At 44.7% G+C, this 18,902-nt stretch overlaps 7 protein-coding genes across 7 annotated transcripts, besides 4 other annotated features; 6 read left to right on the top strand and 1 right to left on the bottom strand.

The window, feature by feature from the left end:
- Positions 1–10: 10 nt before the first annotated feature.
- Positions 11–1,387, top strand: TSTA_008650 (uncharacterized protein; the record flags this gene model as incomplete). The annotated part of the gene is made up of 4 exons (XM_002488705.1): positions 11–129; positions 163–440; positions 621–1,095; positions 1,137–1,387. 4 exons carry the CDS (start codon positions 11–13, stop codon positions 1,348–1,350), a joined length of 1,086 nt encoding a protein of 361 aa, XP_002488750.1. The 3' UTR covers positions 1,351–1,387.
- Positions 197–1,060: a mobile genetic element.
- A 365-nt stretch (positions 1,388–1,752) lies between the features above and the next one.
- Positions 1,753–4,055, top strand: TSTA_008640 (uncharacterized protein; the record flags this gene model as incomplete). The annotated part of the gene is made up of 3 exons (XM_002488704.1): positions 1,753–2,032; positions 2,114–2,735; positions 2,793–4,055. The coding sequence occupies exons 1-3, from the start codon at positions 1,905–1,907 to the stop codon at positions 4,053–4,055; spliced, it is 2,013 nt and encodes a 670-aa protein (XP_002488749.1). The 5' UTR covers positions 1,753–1,904.
- A 344-nt stretch (positions 4,056–4,399) lies between these two features.
- On the top strand, positions 4,400–8,236 carry TSTA_008630 (uncharacterized protein; the record flags this gene model as incomplete). Its single annotated transcript, XM_002488703.1, has 5 exons — positions 4,400–4,475; positions 4,530–5,080; positions 5,351–5,922; positions 6,004–6,821; positions 6,853–8,236. The coding sequence occupies 5 exons, from the start codon at positions 4,400–4,402 to the stop codon at positions 8,034–8,036; spliced, it is 3,201 nt and encodes a 1,066-aa protein (XP_002488748.1). The 3' UTR covers positions 8,037–8,236.
- Positions 8,237–9,978: 1,742 nt separating this feature from the next.
- On the top strand, positions 9,979–10,486 carry TSTA_008620 (uncharacterized protein; the record flags this gene model as incomplete). The annotated part of the gene is made up of 2 exons (XM_002488702.1): positions 9,979–10,331; positions 10,402–10,486. 2 exons carry the CDS (start codon positions 9,979–9,981, stop codon positions 10,484–10,486), a joined length of 438 nt encoding a protein of 145 aa, XP_002488747.1.
- A 573-nt stretch (positions 10,487–11,059) lies between these two features.
- TSTA_008610 (uncharacterized protein) lies at positions 11,060–12,157 on the top strand (the record flags this gene model as incomplete). Its single annotated transcript, XM_002488701.1, has 3 exons — positions 11,060–11,427; positions 11,567–11,935; positions 12,062–12,157. Exons 1-3 carry the CDS (start codon positions 11,242–11,244, stop codon positions 12,155–12,157), a joined length of 651 nt encoding a protein of 216 aa, XP_002488746.1. The 5' UTR covers positions 11,060–11,241.
- Positions 12,158–12,336: 179 nt separating this feature from the next.
- Positions 12,337–12,780: a mobile genetic element.
- On the bottom strand, positions 12,482–13,470 carry TSTA_008600 (uncharacterized protein; the record flags this gene model as incomplete). The annotated part of the gene is made up of 2 exons (XM_002488700.1): positions 12,482–12,513; positions 13,035–13,470. The coding sequence occupies 2 exons, from the start codon at positions 13,468–13,470 to the stop codon at positions 12,482–12,484; spliced, it is 468 nt and encodes a 155-aa protein (XP_002488745.1).
- Positions 12,785–13,066: a mobile genetic element.
- Positions 13,066–13,422: a mobile genetic element.
- A 2,834-nt stretch (positions 13,471–16,304) lies between the features above and the next one.
- Positions 16,305–17,073, top strand: TSTA_008590 (uncharacterized protein). The gene is made up of 3 exons (XM_002488699.1): positions 16,305–16,496; positions 16,562–16,622; positions 16,694–17,073. The coding sequence occupies exons 1-3, from the start codon at positions 16,410–16,412 to the stop codon at positions 16,978–16,980; spliced, it is 435 nt and encodes a 144-aa protein (XP_002488744.1). The 5' UTR covers positions 16,305–16,409; the 3' UTR covers positions 16,981–17,073.
- The last annotated feature ends 1,829 nt before the right edge of the window (positions 17,074–18,902 follow it).

Below are 18,902 nucleotides of genomic sequence, written 5' to 3'. Positions count from 1 at the left end.
CATTTTCATTATGCCGCGTCTACGGGGGGGGTCACGGGACCACCGCCATACAGGTAGACGTCGGTACCGCATTGGGCCTAGCGTGATCGTAGCAAGGACATCAACCTCGCACGCCACGGATCTCAGATAGTTAGTTAGACTTCTCAATATCACTCTCTCTAGCCCATCATCAAGATATCCGGATGCTTTAAGGCACGTTCCTAGCTCTTCTTCACGGGAATTGGTTCCCACAATAGAGGGTATAAGCGCGGTTGGGAATACGATTCCTCCATTGCTTATTTTTACTGGAAAGGTTATCCTTGAGAGCTGGTTCCAATATCTCAAAGAAGATGAGTGGAAAGTGACTATAAGCGAAACAGGCTTTTCAAATGATGAGATTGCGTACGATTGGCTCAAACATTTCAATGAGCATACACGAGAACAAGCAGGAAACAATTTTCGTCTACTTTTTATGGATAATCATGAGGCTCATCTTACGTCTGAGTTCTTATCCTATTGCGACGACTATAGGATTATTCCCTTTGCTTTTCCGCCTCATACAACGCATCTTTTACAGCCTCTAGATGGATTGCCATTCTTACAATATAAACGCGTTCATAGAAGGGCTATCAACGAGTAAGCGCACCTTGGAGGTTATTTTTACGATAAGATCGATTTTTTGGCCAATATTGCTCGTGTACGCGCTGACGCCCTTACTCCACGAGTTATCCGGAATGGATTTTCTGCGCGTGGGCTTTGGCCTTTCAATCCAGAGATAATTGTCGGTCCTTTAATTGAGAAATGGGACCTCCAAGAAGGGCAAGAGTTGCTAATTTATGATGGCAATGAGGAGCCAGATATCTCAAGTTCACCCACAAATGGTTCATTTTCTCCGCCAACTACTACGTATAAGCTTCAAAGATCAATTACTAAGGTTGACGCCCAGCTAAATGAGATTTCCAACGTGATTCCTAGTATCCGGAGGAGTCTAAAAAAGATTTTTGACGGAAGCCTCACGCAGGCCCATCTTAAAGATCAACAACAGGCTCAAATCGAGCGCATCCAAACGCTCAATGAACGCAAATCCGCCAAAAAAAAAAAAAAAATAAGCGCCAGGTGCAAATTGGAGGTATCCTCACTGTAAAGGATGCAAATAGAGCCATCAAAAAGCGTGCTACAGCTGAGGAAAAGAAGGCCGAGAGGAAGAGGCTCAAAGAGCTACGGCAAGCACTATTGGGATCAATGCATCCCCCGCTTACACCAAGTGACGAGGCGGCGATTGATCGTAATACTCTATTGAATTTGATTGAACAGGCTTACCCAAGATGCTCAGATCCAAATTTGATTCGTTGGGTTGACGAGAGAATGTAAATTTGTTAGCAATTTCCGTACAAAAAATCATTTATCTGACAATTCCACTTATGTGACGCGCACCCACACGCGTAGCGTGTGGTCGCGGGCTTGGCGGCACGGGTACCCCTGATCCTCTGGCTGTCATTAGTATTGATAATTCCTCTACCCCGGACCCATTGACTACGATTACGAATCGATTTGTCAGTTCTATTCAACCGAGAACCGTATCCTCGACTCCTGATCCCCTGGCCTTCAGCAGTAGAAGGTCCAGTGCTAGCTCACTGCCACCATATCGAGGACGCGGAAGTCGTCTTAGTTTTGGTTCCCAATCAACGATTCGTCGGACCCTCCTTTCCAATCACTTCATTTGTACAGCATGCCAGAAACCGCGACATCCGAGTTGTCGTATTGTAGAAGGCATTGATATCTGTCAATATTGTCAAGACCTCACCATTCCTGTGTATCAATTTTGCGTTAGTGGCGAGCATGAAGTCCTGAAAACTGCCTTCTATGATACCCTTGGAATTGAACATGATATTTGCAATTTGTGTCGCTCCCAATTTATAACTCCTATGGATACTGACCCGTCGTTCCACCCAGTAAGTAGCGCTGCGAGCAACGAAGCTCGGCGTCCACGCATTACCAACCGCCGTGTTTCACAAACTTCTCCTGACTATGACCTCCATCAACCCGATCCTCCGTATGTTCTAGGTGAACCATCCAGTCTTAGCCAACCCGCTTTGACTGACACTGATTGGGGGTATATTACTGCATTTCATAGTGCTCTACAACAGCAGAGGATAGAGCAGTGCTGTGTTTGTGACGAGAAATGGTTTAATATGCGCCTTGCACCTGATAGTATCTGTACTCCTTGTTTCCGTGCTGATAAAGACCAGACCGTTCCGCTATATGGCATTGAAAACAACATGCATCCCGGAGATATGCCAGACCTACCAGAATTGCCACAAACCGAGGAAATGCTTATCACCAGAGTCCACGTATTTGTTGAAGTTTGGCGTGTTCGTGGCCAGCAGTATAAATATAGCGGACACGTCGTTAATTTCCTCAGAGATACAGCACGCGTGTACAACACGCTTCCACTTCTCCCCCGGAATTTGGAAATAATTCTGTTGCGGCCTGCCAATGCCTCTACCGATCCACGTCTACAAAGGCAATTTATTCATGACTTTCGTGTTCGTCGAGAGCACATAATCAAGTGGTTGGCTTTCCTGCGGTCGAACCATCCTCGCTATCGTAATATTGAAATATTTCAGGCAACTATTGATCTTTTACCCCTAGACGATGACGTTGCAGATCAGGTGATAAACGAGTCGCTTGATCCAATTGAGACCAATCCTGATACGACTCACATGGAGGATGTCGAACCTCCTGAGCTCAGTGCAGTGCCAGATTTACTCGCTCAAGAAGATCAGATGACTGCTATTCGGAATTAATTGCAGCCTGAAGACACCCGTCATCCATACATGGAATACCCCCCATTCCGGTCAACGCCTATCGCTGAATTTACACGCAGTCAACCATTGCTTTCTTGGGCTTTCCCGACTCTATTCCCTTGTGGCCAAGGCGAATTCATTCATCCACGACAGCGAACGGTAAACTTCAGTGACTATGCAAAGCATTTGATGAAATTTCATGACGGACGTTTTGCACGTCATCCGCGTTTCCGCTACGTTGTATTTATCACTATGATGAGACAACAAGCCAATGCTAAAGCCAGCTTTTTGGTCAAACAGAAGACTAAAGAGGGGCGTGAAATTACAGCAGGTGATTTACGTCTTGCTTTTGAAGATGATGCACCTGAGGGCGAAGCATTGCTCAACTCGATTACTCGCCGGTCTGGAATGCTTCGAGGCACGCATCCATTCTGGACAAATAGGCAACAGCAGTTAAAAGCGATGGTTAAAAAATTCGGTCCTTCACATATTTTTCTAACAGTATCTGCTGCTGATTTACATTGGGCCGATCTCATGCAGCATCTTCCAAAATTTGAACGATGGAAAGAGGCTATGAGCCAGGACCGGATCCAAATCGCTCGCGACAACTTAAGAGATAATCCACATATTGTCGCTCAGTGGTTTTGGATTCGATATAACACATTTCGAAAGGAGGTCTTGGACAAGAGGTTCAATGTCATTGAGAACCGGAACCGATTTGAATGGCAAGGACATAGCTCTGTCCATAACCACGGCCTCTACTGGGTCAAAGATGCTCCTAATTCAGAGGTTGAGGAATTATCTGAAGATCTACGCAAAGCCTTTGCTAATTTCTGGGGGATCCATGTATCTGCATTAAACCCTCAACCCGGTCAGATGGTGGCAGATACCACAGAACGATCGCCAATACAGCTGGAGTTCGCAGATCAAGAAAACACCGTCGGCTTTCTTTCCCGTGTTGCCAATCGCGTTCAACGACATAATTGCAGTCAGAGATATTGTCTACGAAAAGAGAAAGGATCAGACGTTCTATCCTGCCGCTTCCATTTCCCACACAGTATACGGACAGAGCCTATTGTCGAACGCGCTCCAGGGCACCAATACTATCGTTTTTATCCTATTCGCAATGACGTAATGATGAATCCCTGGAATCCCTGCATACTTATGGGATGGTTAGCTAACATTGATATCACCCCGTGTACCGGTAGCAAGGCTCTCTTGGATTACATTGCCAAGTACGCATCAAAAGCAGAGAAAAAAACGGAATGAATCATTAGCAGAGCGTAAGCTCTGCTTAGTTTACAGGATGGCTTCCGCAGGTAAGACCGACTTCAATCTGATTGGTCCTTAAGCTCCGATCCGATTGGTTGCCAAATATTTTACAAGAGATTTAATTGGTCAAAAAAGAGACGCCACGTGATATTCCGCTTTTGTAAATTTGTTAGGGCACAAGCTTAGGGTTATTCTTTGTTTCCATCCTCGGTTGTCAACAACACGCCACTTTCGTTCCTCTCAACACCTTCCCCTACTCATACAACACCATTTTTTATCTCATTTATCCCAACTCCCACGTTATTCGATTTCGTCACCTTTCCTTCTCACCGCTCACCACGATGGCTGAGCAACAGACATGCTCGAGTTGTCTAGCTGAGAAGCCACTTGATGACTTCAAGAGCAAGACTGGAAATCGTGTCTGGAAAACTTGCTCTACGTGTTGCAATAGAAAACAAGCCAATTGAGTAGAACGCAAGAGCAACGACGCGGATGTCTCTGAGCCTCCAGTCGAAGATATTCATGTTCCTCATTTTATGCGGCCAACTAACGCGTCACTTCGAAGAATTGCTCCTCAACGCCTCTCTGCCCAACAGTTCATACAACAGACTGTAGAGCAGAGCCAGCAAGATACTCCCTTGTCCTCTGCTCCCTCTTTCCATTTTCGAGGTGCTCATTCTCAGGATAGCCCCCAGGTTGCTGAAGCTCGTCGGCGTAGAGAGCAAGATCGACGTGCTCATCGTGCTGCAAGACGAGCTGGGGAAGACGTGCCTCCATCTCAGGGATTGGATACATATATTGCTGAACAAGAACAAGAAATTCCCCTTTTTGCTCAACCTCCCTCTTTCTCCACACAAGCAATGAGTGAAGCAGAGCATGATATCCCACCTTCTGCTCAACAACTACCCCCTTCCACTCCTCATGCAGAGAGTCAAGTTTCATCTACCCCGGATCATCTTGCTGTCGTTAGTACTTATAATTTCTCTACCCCGGACCCGTTGACTGCGATTCCAACTCGACGCGTTAGTTCTTTTCATCTAAGGACTATATCTTCAACCCCTGATTCCCTGGTTCTATTCAGCAGTAGAAGGTCCAGCTCTAGCTCTCTCCCATCATACAGAGGACGTGGCAGTCGTCTTAGTTTTAGTTCTCAATCAACGCCTCGTCGGACGCTCCTTTCCAACCACTTTATCTTTACGACATGCCATAAACCACGTCATCCAAGTCGTCGCATTGCAGAAGGCATTGATATCTGTCAATATTGTCAGAATCTTACTATTCCTGCCGATCAGCAATATCAGTTTTGTGTTAGTGGAGTTCATGAAGTCCTCAAAACTGCCTTCTATGACGATCATGAAATCGAACATGATATTTGCAATTCGTGCCGCTCCCAGTTTGTGACCTCAATGGATACTGACCCATCGTTTCACCCAGTGAGTAACGCGGCGAGTACCCAACCCCAGGGCCCACGCAAGATAAACCGCCGTCCATCGAGAACTGCTCCTCATCATGATCTGCACCAACCTGATCCTCAATATATCCCAGGCGAAACCCGTATCCTTAGCCAACCTGCTTTGACAGAAACTGACTGGGGGTATACTACTGTGTTCCACAATGCTCTCCAGCAGCAGAGAATGGAGTGGTGTGTTGTTTGTGACGAGAAATGGTTCAATATACGTCTCACATCTGATAATACATGTGCTCGTTGTCTCCGTGCTGACAAAGACCAGGATATCCCTCTCTATGGTGTTGCAAATAACATGCATCCTGGTGAAATGCCTGATTTGCCCGAACTGTCGCAAACAGAGGAGATGCTAATTGCACGAGTCCATGTATTTGTGGAAGTCCGCCGGGTCCGTGGGCAGTAATATAAGTATAGCGGCCATGTCGTTGACTTCCTGAGGGATACAGCACGCGTTTATAACACCCTTCCTCTACTCCCCAGGAACCTTGAAATCATTTTGTTACGGCCAGTGAATGCGTCAACGGATCCTCGATTACAAAGACAGTTTATCCACGACTTCCGTGTTCGCCGAGAGCGCATCATCAAATGGTTGACATTTCTACGCCTCAACCGTCCGGGGTATCGAGATATTGAAATCTCCAAGGAGGCCCTCAATCTTCTCCCATTAGACGGTGATGTTACAGACCAGATATTCAATGAGTCACTTGATCCAGTTCAAATAAGTGATAGCACTAATACAGAGGTCGTTGAACCTCCAGAACTAAGTGCAGTGCCAGATCTACTCGCCCAAGAGGACGAAATGACAGCAATTCGAAACCAGTTGCAGCCTGAGGAGTCTCATCAACAGCATATGGAATTTCCACTCTTTAGATCGACGCCGATTGCAGAGTTTACTCGGAGTCAGCCGCTGCTGTCATGGGCATTTCCAACTCTCTTCCCTCGTGGAGAAGGTGAATATATCTATCCACGACAGCGAACTGTTAGTTTTGGTGATTACGCAAAGCATTTGATGAAATTTCATGATGGGCGTTTTGCCCGCCATCCACGTCTCCGCTATGTTGTCTTTAACACGATGATGAGACAACAGGCCAATACTAAAGCTAGCTTTTTTGTCAAACAAAAGATCAAGGATGGGCGTGAAATTACTGCAGATGATTTACGTCTGGCGTTTGAGGATGATACTCCAGAAGGAGAAGCCTTACTCAACTCTATTACTCGCCGATCTGGGATGCTTCGAGGGATACGTCCTTTTTGGACGAATAAACACCAACATTTGAAAGCAATGGTTAAGAATATTGGTCCATCGCATCTTTTTCTTGACCTTGTCAGCTGCTGATTTACATTGGGCCGATCTCATGCAGCATCTTCCAAACTTCGAACGAGCGGCCATAGGACAGGAACGAATCCAAATCGCTCGCGACAACTTAAGAGATAATCCACATATTGTCGCTCAATGGTTCTGGATTCGATCCAACGTGTTCAGAAAGGAGGTCTTGGACAAGAGGTTCAATGTCATCGACAACTGGAACCAATTTGAATGGCAAGGACATGGCTCAGTCCATAACCATGGCCTCTACTGGGTTAACGGTGCTCCTAATTCAGAAGTCGAACCTTTGTCCCTCGAACTACGTCAAGCCTTTGCCAACTTTTGGGGTATCCATATCTCTGCATTGAATCCCCAACCCGGTCAGATGGTAGCAGATACCACCGAACGTTCTCCAATACAGCTGGAATTTGCAGATCAGAAAAACACTGTCGGTTTTCTTTCTCGAGTTGCCAATCGTGTTCAAAGACATGTTTGCTCTAAAAAATATTGTTTTCGAAAGGAAAAGGGATCAGATGTTGTATCCTGTCGCTTCCACTTCCCCCATAGCATACAGACAGAGCCTTTCGTCGAACGCGCTCCAGGACACCAATACCATCATTTCTATTCTATTCGCAATGACGCAATGATAAATGCTTGGAACCGCTGCATACTTATGGGATGGCTAGCAAATATCGACATCGCACCAGGTACCGGGAGCAGAGCTCTATTGGATTACATTGCCAAGTACGTATCAAAGGTCGAGAAAAAAACGGAATCTTACAAGGATATGATGAAAGGTTTTTTACCTAAACTCAATCCTCAAAACCCTTTTCTGTCTGCTGTTAGTAAGATGATGAACCGTCTGATTGGCGAACGAGATTGGTCGGCCCAAGAAGTATTGCATTTGCTTCTTGATATACCACTTCAATCCGCAAGTCGAATCTGTATTAATGTTGACTGTCGACCTGAGGAGGTTCATGCCGCCCCATTTGTTCCCGTCGAGCCTGAGATTGAAGGTGATGAAACTGTCCAACGAGGATTTTCAGTATTAGAGAAATACAAACGCCGTCCTGAACTATTCGAGAACCTATCTTACTTCACATTTCTGCGTGAATTTGATTTCCGGAATTGGAGACAAATCTACAGACGTGATGCTCCGGTTAGGGTCCTTAACTATTTCCCATTGTACAATTCGGGATGCAGCTGAGACGGCGGGATTGCTCCACAAAGAAGTCGAATTGCGATACGGATGTCCCAGTGGAATCGCATCAGACAGAGACCCGAGAATCTGTTAGAATATCGCGAGATCTACCACGAAGAAAACAAAGACAGTTGAACAAACCTGGAGACAAGCCATTCCCCTTTTTTCAGCTAATCAGAGGCCTCCGAACACTACGTTTCACTTTTCATGAAACGTCATATATGATATATCATATTGTAGATCACGGAGAATGTACCGGGGAATTGAACTCATTTCCCGTGCTGAAGCACATATAAGAAAGCCATTTTTGTGGTATGTGTCAGATAACCGGGATATCCGGCGATGTAGAAGATAGGCTATTTGATCAGGTCATCCAGTCACCTCAAGCCACCTACACTTCAGCAAATAAGGAGTCATCTTCTTATCAGGGGTCAATATAGCCCTCAAAGTTTACCCCTCATGATAGCTCACAAAAGACCCCGCCAAAAGTGTCTATAAAGGACCCGGCATTGAACCTGATGTATTAGACGGAGACAGAGAGAGAACAAAATATATACAATCTTGCTAGTCACTTCTTTTCTTTGATCCTAGTAAAACACTTTTCAGGATTGGACTGGAATAAACCGACTAATCCGACAGTATGGAAGACAGAACTTTATAGGGTAAACCCCTCCGCGCGTAATAAACATCACTCATTCAATCCTTATGATAATATTCTTTATAAATCTTAGCTCGAAAAGGCCTATTGTCTTGTCATTCACTCAAAGAGATGTCGCCCTATAGGGGCTGGATGATGTGGTGCGATTTCCTAGAAGAGATATGAGTTGGTGGAAGACAAAACTGGGACTGAGCTAAGCAGTCCTCGCTTCCAAATTGCACCAGTCTCAGTTGCTTTCAATGTCATTGAGCACTGGCTATGGAGGAAAGAAAGATTATGGATACCTTTCTTGTGCTATTTTCCACACGTGCGTCGTCGTCGTTGAGATGGGATCGATGAGAGACTATCATCTATACCTAATGCAAGACCATCAAACTCATGTTCAGTAGCTACCAGACACTGACTTTAAGTACGCAAACCTTGGAAAAGGCTACAGAGACCTGGGTTTTCAGAAAACTGCAATCCTTCTCGAAAAATTTTCCTAGTCTTGGTTCACCACTTAGGTGGCAATCTTTGATAGAGTGCTAAATTCACCTGCTAGTTCATGAGTACGTGCAGCCTTGGGGCATGGTAGAATCGGAAATTGAGGAATCTTTGAGGTCATTAATGCAGATAGAGCCTGAGAAACGACTACCTATAACTATAGACTTGGATATTGTATTCTTATGTAAGGCAAACAAGCAACATGGATGACATGAGATGTATGTAGAAGCCTATGCACTGGTTGCCTACAACACAAGCAACTCATAATCCCTCAGAATCGTGAATTAACTGTGCAAAATATCACTTAATAGACTGAATTACTAAAAGTCTGGTCTGGAAATGAAAGTCGTTCTCAAATTATACAATAGGTAAGTTAGTTCATTTCATTAGCAATGGTTTCCCTTCAATAAACACGATGCAATTGCTATAAACATATCCTGCTGTCAAAGATTTTCGTCTTTCATTTGTGTCCAAGCTTAAATTTCTATCCTCAGCTTCACTTTTGTCTCATTGATATCTTGCGATACTTTACTGCCATCCTCATCGTTTTCATTTTTGTAGTCACAAGCTACCTTAGGGGTCCTGTGTGGGTAAAACATTTGAGCTGTCTATGACATGAAAAGTATCAAAAAGGCTTCAGTTTTTATCACATTTTATAAACCAAGTTATATTATGATCACTCATACAGATCGCATCTTATTTGATCTCACCAGATATCTCCGACTCGCTGGGCCAAAGCTTGTTGTCGTACCTCCCTCGAAACCACCACGTTCGAACATTCCAGATCAATTCCTCTGCCGATTCATCATGTTATCCAAAATAGCAGCAGTAAAGAACATCGAGAAACGCGTATCCACGGAATTGGTTGGAGAAAACTACAGGAGTCTTTCTGCCACGATCATACTGGCCAAATTCGAACATAAACTGCGGCAAGAGAAGAACCTTGCGGAACTCAGAATTAAGACAAAGCTTTTAGAGGTCATCGAGTTACGATCGACGTTGTTGGAACACTATGACGAAATTCTGGATAGCGCACAGAAGTCGAATGAAGAGAAACGTATATCGACATTCGAGAAGTCAATAATTACACATAAATGGTTCCTTGATAGATTAAAGGGTATCGTCGAGAGCCTCTCCATACCTGGATTGGCCGATGAAACGTGCGTGCAGCAAAGGACAACAACAGGTTATAAAACCTGGCTTCTCAGCAGCTGACTAAGGTGGGCACAGGAATGAATTCGATGCTTTTTGTATGATTCTACAGGATTGGATCAATATCATGATTGACGAGTGGAAAGATGTCCTTGAAGGGTAACAAATGTGGCAGCAGCATCAGCGAGTAAGTCTCTCTACAGCCCATATTCATGACACTACTGACGCTCAATTTACCAACTGTATTGATCTGGAGGTCAATTCTCACGTTACTGCTGCCCAAATATTAAACCCTGATTGGTTCACCGAGAACTTCTTGGCAGACACGAAACACCACTTTTCACAAACCTTTGAAACGGTCAAAACAACAGCGAAATGCCGGAAAGGGGACCTGTCGGATTAGCTAAGCCGATCTAGCCAATCAGACAGATCAGATCGAGCCACACACGTCTCCCACCTTTGCTGTACTTAGAAAAAGAATGACAAGAATGATCAAGGATTCCATACATCTTTGCATACATAATTTGATGCGTTGAGATATACCGCTAAAGATTGTTACGTACAATCCAACAGGACCTCCCATTTACTTTCCGGCCAAATGCCGACAACAGGAAGCATCATCACAGGCCCAGCTACGGAATACATGTCAGCCACAACTAACGTTTTCTCCCCCATAGAACGAGCCAAAAACTTAATCAAGGAACTAACCGAAGCTCTGGGAGAAATTGACGCATTTACCGTATTTCGAGCTAGTGTCGCTGTATACACAATATTACAAATTCACTTTACAAGCGATAGCAGAGTTCCGCAGATTCGAGCAATGACAGACCTGACCATCAAGTACACGATCGCGGTAATTGACCGGCACAAAGAGAAAATCCTCTACTGAGCCTCCCCACCACGACCAGTCCGGTTTTGATGTACAATATGATTTTTACAATCAATCTGCATAGCGTAACAAAGACGCTTCTGAAGTACCCACTTCTACCGACTACACCTTATCTTGATGTCTATCTGAAGCTGTCGGGTACCATACCGCCTGACCCTTCATTCGAAGAACTTTCCAGAGAATACGGCCAGCTTCTGTTCTGGCAGAAGGAGCAGGTGCGTCCCCGCCGGCGATTGGGCGCCTCATTGGCTGGGCTCTGCGCCTCAACCCCAAAATCAGGACTGGAATCCACAACAGCCGAAATAAGTGGATACCAAGGGATCTTTGAAAAAGCTATCACCGCTACAAGGGTAGCCGATTCAAGGACCACTAAGAGCTCCACGTTTCTTCAGGACGCATGGATTCAAGTTGGAACCGGAAGTCGTCAGCAGCCTCCCGAAACGATCCGAAAATAGGCTCAAAGCCGCATGCGCAAAACTCAAGTCCGAAAAAGGTCCATCAGATATCATTGTCATGTCCCATATGATAGTACCATATCTCATGGATAAGATGTCCAAGCGCGAGGCCTGGAGTTTACCAGAAAAGGGAGCGGAGTTTATTCAAAGACTCGCTGACGAATGGAGACGCGTTATTCCGGACGCGAGAAACGCGTATGTTGTGGAACTTGGACCGTTTGAGACTCCCAACCAATGGAATTACGTACACGCTACACATCTCAATAACGTAATCGGTAAGCGAAGTGGCATTTTTTCCCAAACGCGTACACAATCTTGAATCCAAATCTCGATTTCTAACCCACATACAAATTATATACAAAAAATTAATTCCTAGTACGATTAGGGCATCTAGTTATTTTATGTCCTTCAATGCCACAGCCACTGCAGCGAAATTGACGTCGTACAGGTGGATGGGAGACTGGGAGCTCAGGCTCGGCCGGAGCAGTAGTAACAGCTTGAGATGCTTCAATCTGACCTTGTACGAGTGCTTGAGCTTCCTCTCTGGTAATTCCCTGCTCATGAGATATTTGCTGCTTAGACCTTTGACGTTTTTGCTTCTCCTTCTCATGTGCAGCCCGTAGATCATGGAGTTCCTTCTGTGCAATTGCAAGCTTTTAATACTCATCTCATAAGCCTTTGACGCCCGTGTAAACACTCATCAATGGCCTCAGATGAACTCCTTATATGCCGGCTTATTCGCTTCTTAATTGTAGTCATTTGGCGCTTGAATTGACGTGGATTTTGAGGGGTTTGTAAGCAGGATGATTATATATCACTTGATCGACTTGGTGGGGGTGTTGGAGTCTTCAATCGAACAGTAAGCTGTTGATAAACTCGATCTGGATTGAATGGTACTAATCCAGTTGCTGTAAAGCTATTTCGAATAGTTTGAGCTTTGTATGTCATTGTACGGGCTGTTGGAAATGCAGTGAGAAAGCTGATTTTATCAATGTGACTGAATCCAAGCCTCATTCGCTGTTCAACAAGCCGTCTATAATGTTGCTTTAAAACAGCAATACAGCCAACATCAAGAGACTGTAAAAGATGTAAGGAATAAGAAGGCATATAGACTGAAAAAAATATTATTCGTAGCACATGTACAGTTAAATTGAGGAGTTAAATGACTTCTATGGCCGTCGAGAATCAACATTCGATATTTTCCCATCGTACGACCATTAGTAAGAGGAATAAAATGGGTTTCAAGCCATTTTAATCCAATCTTATCTGTCGTCCATCCATTATCGCTAATATTGATTTTCTAGTTCTCTGGAAGATCCTCAAACTAGCCTAATCGAGTGTATTTCTTTGCCTTGAAAATAACGTACGAAAGCAAGGCCCATCCAATCGAATTAACTGCTCAATTGCAGTTGCCCATTCTCGATTAACAGGCTGTAATAGCTTTGGCCGAGCATACCGATCACTTCCAGTGACAACCTTTGCAGTCGCACAAAGTCCCATAGCAAAGCCAGTTTCATCAAAATTATAGATATCCTCTGGCAGGATTCCATATTCCAATGTAACCTCTCGTACGCGATCAAAATATTCTTGGATCATCTTCGGATCTTCGCATTTAGCACCTTCATAGTTGTATTTCCGTGAGAATTTTGATTCAATCTCTGGACGACGTTTGACAAGATTATATACCTGTTGATTTCCGTGTTGTGAGAGAAGATAATTAACCATCTCTCGTACAAGAGAGTGCCGAGGGGGAATCATGGACCAAGGAAGGCTATGAGGCGCATAGGTGCAAACAGTGCGCATACGAGAAGAGGCCCTTCCAATTGGTGACTCTGTTGAGAACACTTCCAGGACGTCGCATGATGTCCTTTATCTTTGCCTCTGCAACCCGGCCATCATTCGATAGTAGCGGGTACTCAATCACCTTCCATTCCACGTCACCAAAATCGGTCAACTCGCTGTAGCTATCCTTGGTTCATCTAATCAGGGATGCTGGCAAGCTTGCCGTCAACTTCGTGAACAGACAGTCCCGCTCCTCAGATGCCCGCCTATGTGTGACCTTTTTTTTGGAGACGGAGAATGTCCTCTAAGTGATCCCTATTGAGGAATGCCAGATTTGGATGATCAGTCTAGTTTTTGTTGTGTGCTAGCGCACGCAACCCGGAGCCCAAATCGGCACTAAGATCCCCTTCAAGCAAAGTTTTTTAGAACCCCCCATCTCTTAGCATTTAAGTACATGAACTATATGGCGATGGTCCCTATCTTAATTTCCTTTTCCTTATGACATTTGTCAGCAATGGACCATCCCTGAGAAATCTCCGGTATGGAACGCGTGCCGCGCAATGGCTGCGGAGGGGGAATTAGCCAGTCCATCTTCCTTCTCTTAGTCCCATTTGTTTTGCTGCATAGTCCCAAAAATTTCGTGAACCGTGCACGGCTAGATATCACCAAAACAATCCCATCTTGATCTGGCTCCGCTAACTCATCGCGATGATCGAGACACGGCTCTGTTGGATGGATTTCTTCCTGAGGATTGCCTTTACCTCTCCGCTTGTAGGATTTTGCCTTGAACGATCCTTCCAGTATCTTCAGATCCTCCTTGCCCCGTGGTTTTCCTTGTTTGTCGACTATCAAGTTCATTCTGAGACATGGATCGACGGGGCAAAGTCAAAGATTTTTAGCCACTCGTCTTCATACTGAACCACGACAGAGGACTGAGTAGTAATCAAATTCGGACCTCTAATGGGGGAAAAATGACTTCGACAGCGAGTGTGTGTGGGACGCAGGAGCAAACGAACGGTAAGCTCGAGTTTTGACATTCACCCTCCGACGCGTGCGGTGCTACATGGATGGTAAAGTCCTTATTTGTCCATGCCTTCTGTACGTCGTCATAGGTGTCAGATAATTCGGATGTCCGGAAGCAGTAAAATGAAGTGAACAATCAGAAGCTTTATCTTATAGCCCCAAAATTTACCCCTCTCGATGACTCACAAATCACCCCGCAAAAGTGTCTATAAAGACCTGGTATTGAAACCTGATGTATTGGAACAGACAGAGAGAGACAGACAACCCAATACACACAATCTTGCTAGTCACTTATTCTTGTCTCATCCCAGTGAACCACTATTCAGGATTGGCCTGGAATAAACCTACCAATCCGACAATAGGCCACATCGAAATTGCGAGAGAGCAAGCACAAGACAGGCGATCTATTCCGTGGTCTTACCTAGCCCCATCCGATGTGCGCACCGCCCTCTTGAGGGAGTTTCATGGCTCGTCTTGAATATCAAATAGACGCAAGCTAGTTGGCGGATCAGGAGCTCGGGCCGTAGGTTAAACTTCCACGAGCGATCCATGTAAGTCAAGCCCTCTAATTTGAAAAGCTTTGCGACCTCTTGAATCTCTTGAATTTGCTGTGGTGAGCTATGCTCGCACAAACAATAAGTTCCTTCGTCTAGTGAGATTGATCTGTTTGTTATGTGATATAGTTATTGAAATTTTTAATGCAATAAACGCTGCAGGGCGAAGAATCACGTACTCTTCGCCGTCACCTTGGTCATCTTCAGAATAATCAAGCTCTATTACATCGGTCTGACTAATCTCATTGCTTTCATCAGTCTCGCTATCCTCGTCACTATTGTCCGTCAAGTCTATAACAATGGCGCCTGGAGTGATTCTAGTACTGTTGACCATATCAGCATTCCCGGCATTACCTTCCCTGATAGCAGATTTTGTGGGCAGTCGGTGCAGACACGTCAGCCATATCAATGTTCTTGACAGTATCGATATTTCGTGTTTTCGCTGATATTTCCACAATGTCCCTCGAAGCTCGACCCAGAGTGATGTGAGATTCCCCTGAAGAGTCGTGTACTTTGTGCTTTTTGCTGTCTAGCGCGTTTTCGACTAGAAGTCAACGTCTTGGTATCCTCAAAAGTAGAACTGTCATCGTCTGACAACGGTCTGCGTCATGGATATCCTGCGATTCTCTTAGTGGGACACGACCCGTCTTTGTCCAAGCACACATCGTCTTTCTGCCGATTAGAATTCCTTCCATCAACATCAACAATTTTCCTAGTGCCCGTGCCTCGTTGGATGAATCTTCGATCTTTTCAGAAGCGAGATCTGCGAATCGGCCGGAGCAAGCTAGCTCTGGCCACACATGCTCTTGAAATCACTTTTTGGCTTCCAATCCTTGCTCTACGCCATGGAAGGGATAGTCGATGATAGTCTCTTGTATGAACTCTATCAGTTTTTCGAATTCGGCGTTATTCATCCGGATCGCTAGCCTGATGTCCTTGAAGTTCCCCTGTTGATCAGCCATTATGAGTATCTTGATGGTATGAACAGATGGAAAATGAAGTGAAGAATATCGGAAGACTGCTAACAAATATGAGTTATGTTATGATAAGTGAGATATTAGAAACAAATGTCAAGTCTTGTTGTCTAACTGGAAATGTGCCCAGGTGAGGATTGGGGACCTCAATCTTCGCTTATGGGTATGGCACAAAGGGTGACGGGCGTTCCCGTCAACATATATCTCTAGCGATCCAGCAAATTACAGGTCAAATGAGGGGCGTGCACATATTTCATGAAATGGATTGCCATCATTGTGAGAGCATGTCTCCCTCTTTTACCCTCCACTCTCCCCTCTTTTTTTCAAGGCCTTATTCACGACCTCTTGACCAACTTGCTGTAGGCATTGACTGCGCTACTTTGCTAGACTCTCATGCTTTTAGTGCAAAATGGCTCTTGACAACGGAAAAAGCGGCTCTGAATCTCCTCAAAAGATGACTTCTGAAGACCTCGCCTTCGAAAATCAACAAATAAAGGTAAACAAATTTCAACAGTCTAGCCACCAATATATCTATGGTACTCACAAGCATATCTTTCACAGGTTAACGGCATTGATACAGAGAAGAAACCTGTCACGGACGAGGATCCTGCGTTCTCTGGAGGTAAATAGAATCATTCACTTTGCTTTATATAACTTGCTTTGATCTGTTTCTAACATTCAATCGAATGAAAGCGATCCCCGAATTCTCCCAGACTTCAAATTCGACACTCGAAAAACCCACACGCCGAAAGTCGGCGAGGCTTGCCGCTAAAGCTACCAAGACCCAACAACGCAAACAGCACGAGATCGCTCTTCTTCCTGCTTCTGTTCCCCCTAAATACTGTTACAAACCCAGCCTTCGGATGTCCACAGGTGGATTTGGGGCTCTTAAACAAGAGCGAATACTATCTGAGGCTGGTAAACGAAGACGAATGCGATTTAAGGGTCGTAAACCAAAACCAAAGCCTACTGTGGGATAAGGATATCCATCGGATAGAGCCATTAGACTCAGGTGAACACGGCCGTGGTAACAGTGGTATTGATGAGCTTGGAATACTCTTGTGCTAGAGGGATAATCTTCAATGACTACTTACTCAACTCTACCTGTATTAACTGGAAATTGCGTTGTGGTGAGGGCTTGTACGGTTTGAGTTACCGTCACAAATGATATTTTGTGCTGATATGGAGAGAGAAAGCGGTTGGACATATGTATGGTGAAATAACAACGTCAACCGTCCATAGATCAGGCTAGTTAGCTCCAGAGTTCTTTTCTGACATCACGTCAAGCAAGTGGGATCTGGTGCTAACGAACTAGACGTATATAAACGAACAGTTTCATCTGTCTTCCGAGCGCAGCAAGGACGGGCAGCTGTAAAATACTGTGCCTGGCATGATCTTTCTTGTTTGATACACGGAAGTCATCTTTTTCCGTAGTTAAAGTTTAAGAGGAGTAATCACGGTAGTGTCTAATGATATGATTCGTAGAATAGCTATTCCAATACTCTGCATGAGCCAGCAATACTGAATTCAATATATTAAGACTGATTCCTAAGAACTAAGAGGGACATCCTGCGCGCGCTAGGTAGTGTGCACGAATGAACTATATCCCATTCCGGCCAGGCATAGGCAGGAATGCTATCAACAGATACATATGACAGAAAATTCATAACCCATAACTGGAAAATAAGGTCAGAGAAGGGAGGGATTATATGAGAGTCTCGGTGGCAAGAAAGAAAAGCGATTCTCTACTGTAAGCCGAGAACAGGCGGAACATCTAAAGTTCGACTGGAGCTCATATTAATTGCAAGTCATCCGTACTAAATGAAATACATAAGACGAAACACAAGGAAACCGGATTATTTAAGTTCTTGATCCGACAACAGAGGGAACATGGCGTCCTAGGAATCACTGAGTCAACAAAAACTAATCCCCTCCTGCCCTTACGATTTCGCACGACGTTACTATCCCTATTTACCTCCATTGGTGGACAAACAATCCCGTTTCGAGTCAAAGTCTCAAAGAGTAGGCTCTCTGCATTGCAGCACAGCGTCGGTGTGTAGATGAAGAGCGGATGCTGAAGAAAAAAAGGCAAGAGTCCTAATTTGTCACGAACAGAAGCTGATAAGGCAAATGGTTCTCCGATATGTGCATGCAATCGTGATCTGGAGGGCTGCATGGTACGACGATGAAGGAGAATCCACCCGCAATCGTTTCAGAAAGATCCGCACGAGTGCACCGGGGATATAGAACGCGATCTCGCCCTCGAATGTAATATCCAAACCTAATGGAGAGACGACAACGAGAAATGGTTACAGAGGTCAAATTGAGAGAATATACTGACAACTGGCCGCTCACATCAGCGAGAGGCCCTCCACACTCTGCGGATCCTGTATCTCAAGAAAACGACTCTCCTCCAATATTAGTCGGTAGTGAAGATGCAATCAATTCCTCGTGTAATATTGATGGTAACCCAATTTCTCTGTATTCAGCCAGCCAGCTTTGTACGGCGATCTTCAACTCGTGGATCAATCTGCTTCCGTTCCTCGTTCTCGTCGGAAGTATGTTTTCAATCCTAGAAGTACGAATCAACAATTAATCGTGTGTAGTCGCTTTGAATTGAGTAACGTATATAAAAAAAACCAAATAATAGTCTGTCAGTTGATTCCTAGTGATAGAATTCAAACATCAAAATTGAGGGCGCCCTAAACGCCAAAGACAACCGCTCGGGTATTCGAATTGACAGAGACAAACCAATCAACTCCTAACAGTCGACTGGATAACAATCAAGTATAAAGAATGATAATGCAAATATGTACTTATGCCAACCTAATCAAGCTCAATAACTTCAAGTGCGGAAGCTCCCCGTGGAGTAGCAGTGTGAGGACGGCTCTCATCCTTGGTA

Source organism: Talaromyces stipitatus, genomic scaffold, assembly GCF_000003125.1.
Source record: "Talaromyces stipitatus ATCC 10500 scf_1105507295589 genomic scaffold, whole genome shotgun sequence".
NCBI lineage: Eukaryota > Fungi > Ascomycota > Eurotiomycetes > Eurotiales > Trichocomaceae > Talaromyces > Talaromyces stipitatus.
The sequence above is the reverse complement of the archived record's forward strand: the minus strand, read 5'-3'. Positions and strand labels throughout refer to the sequence as shown.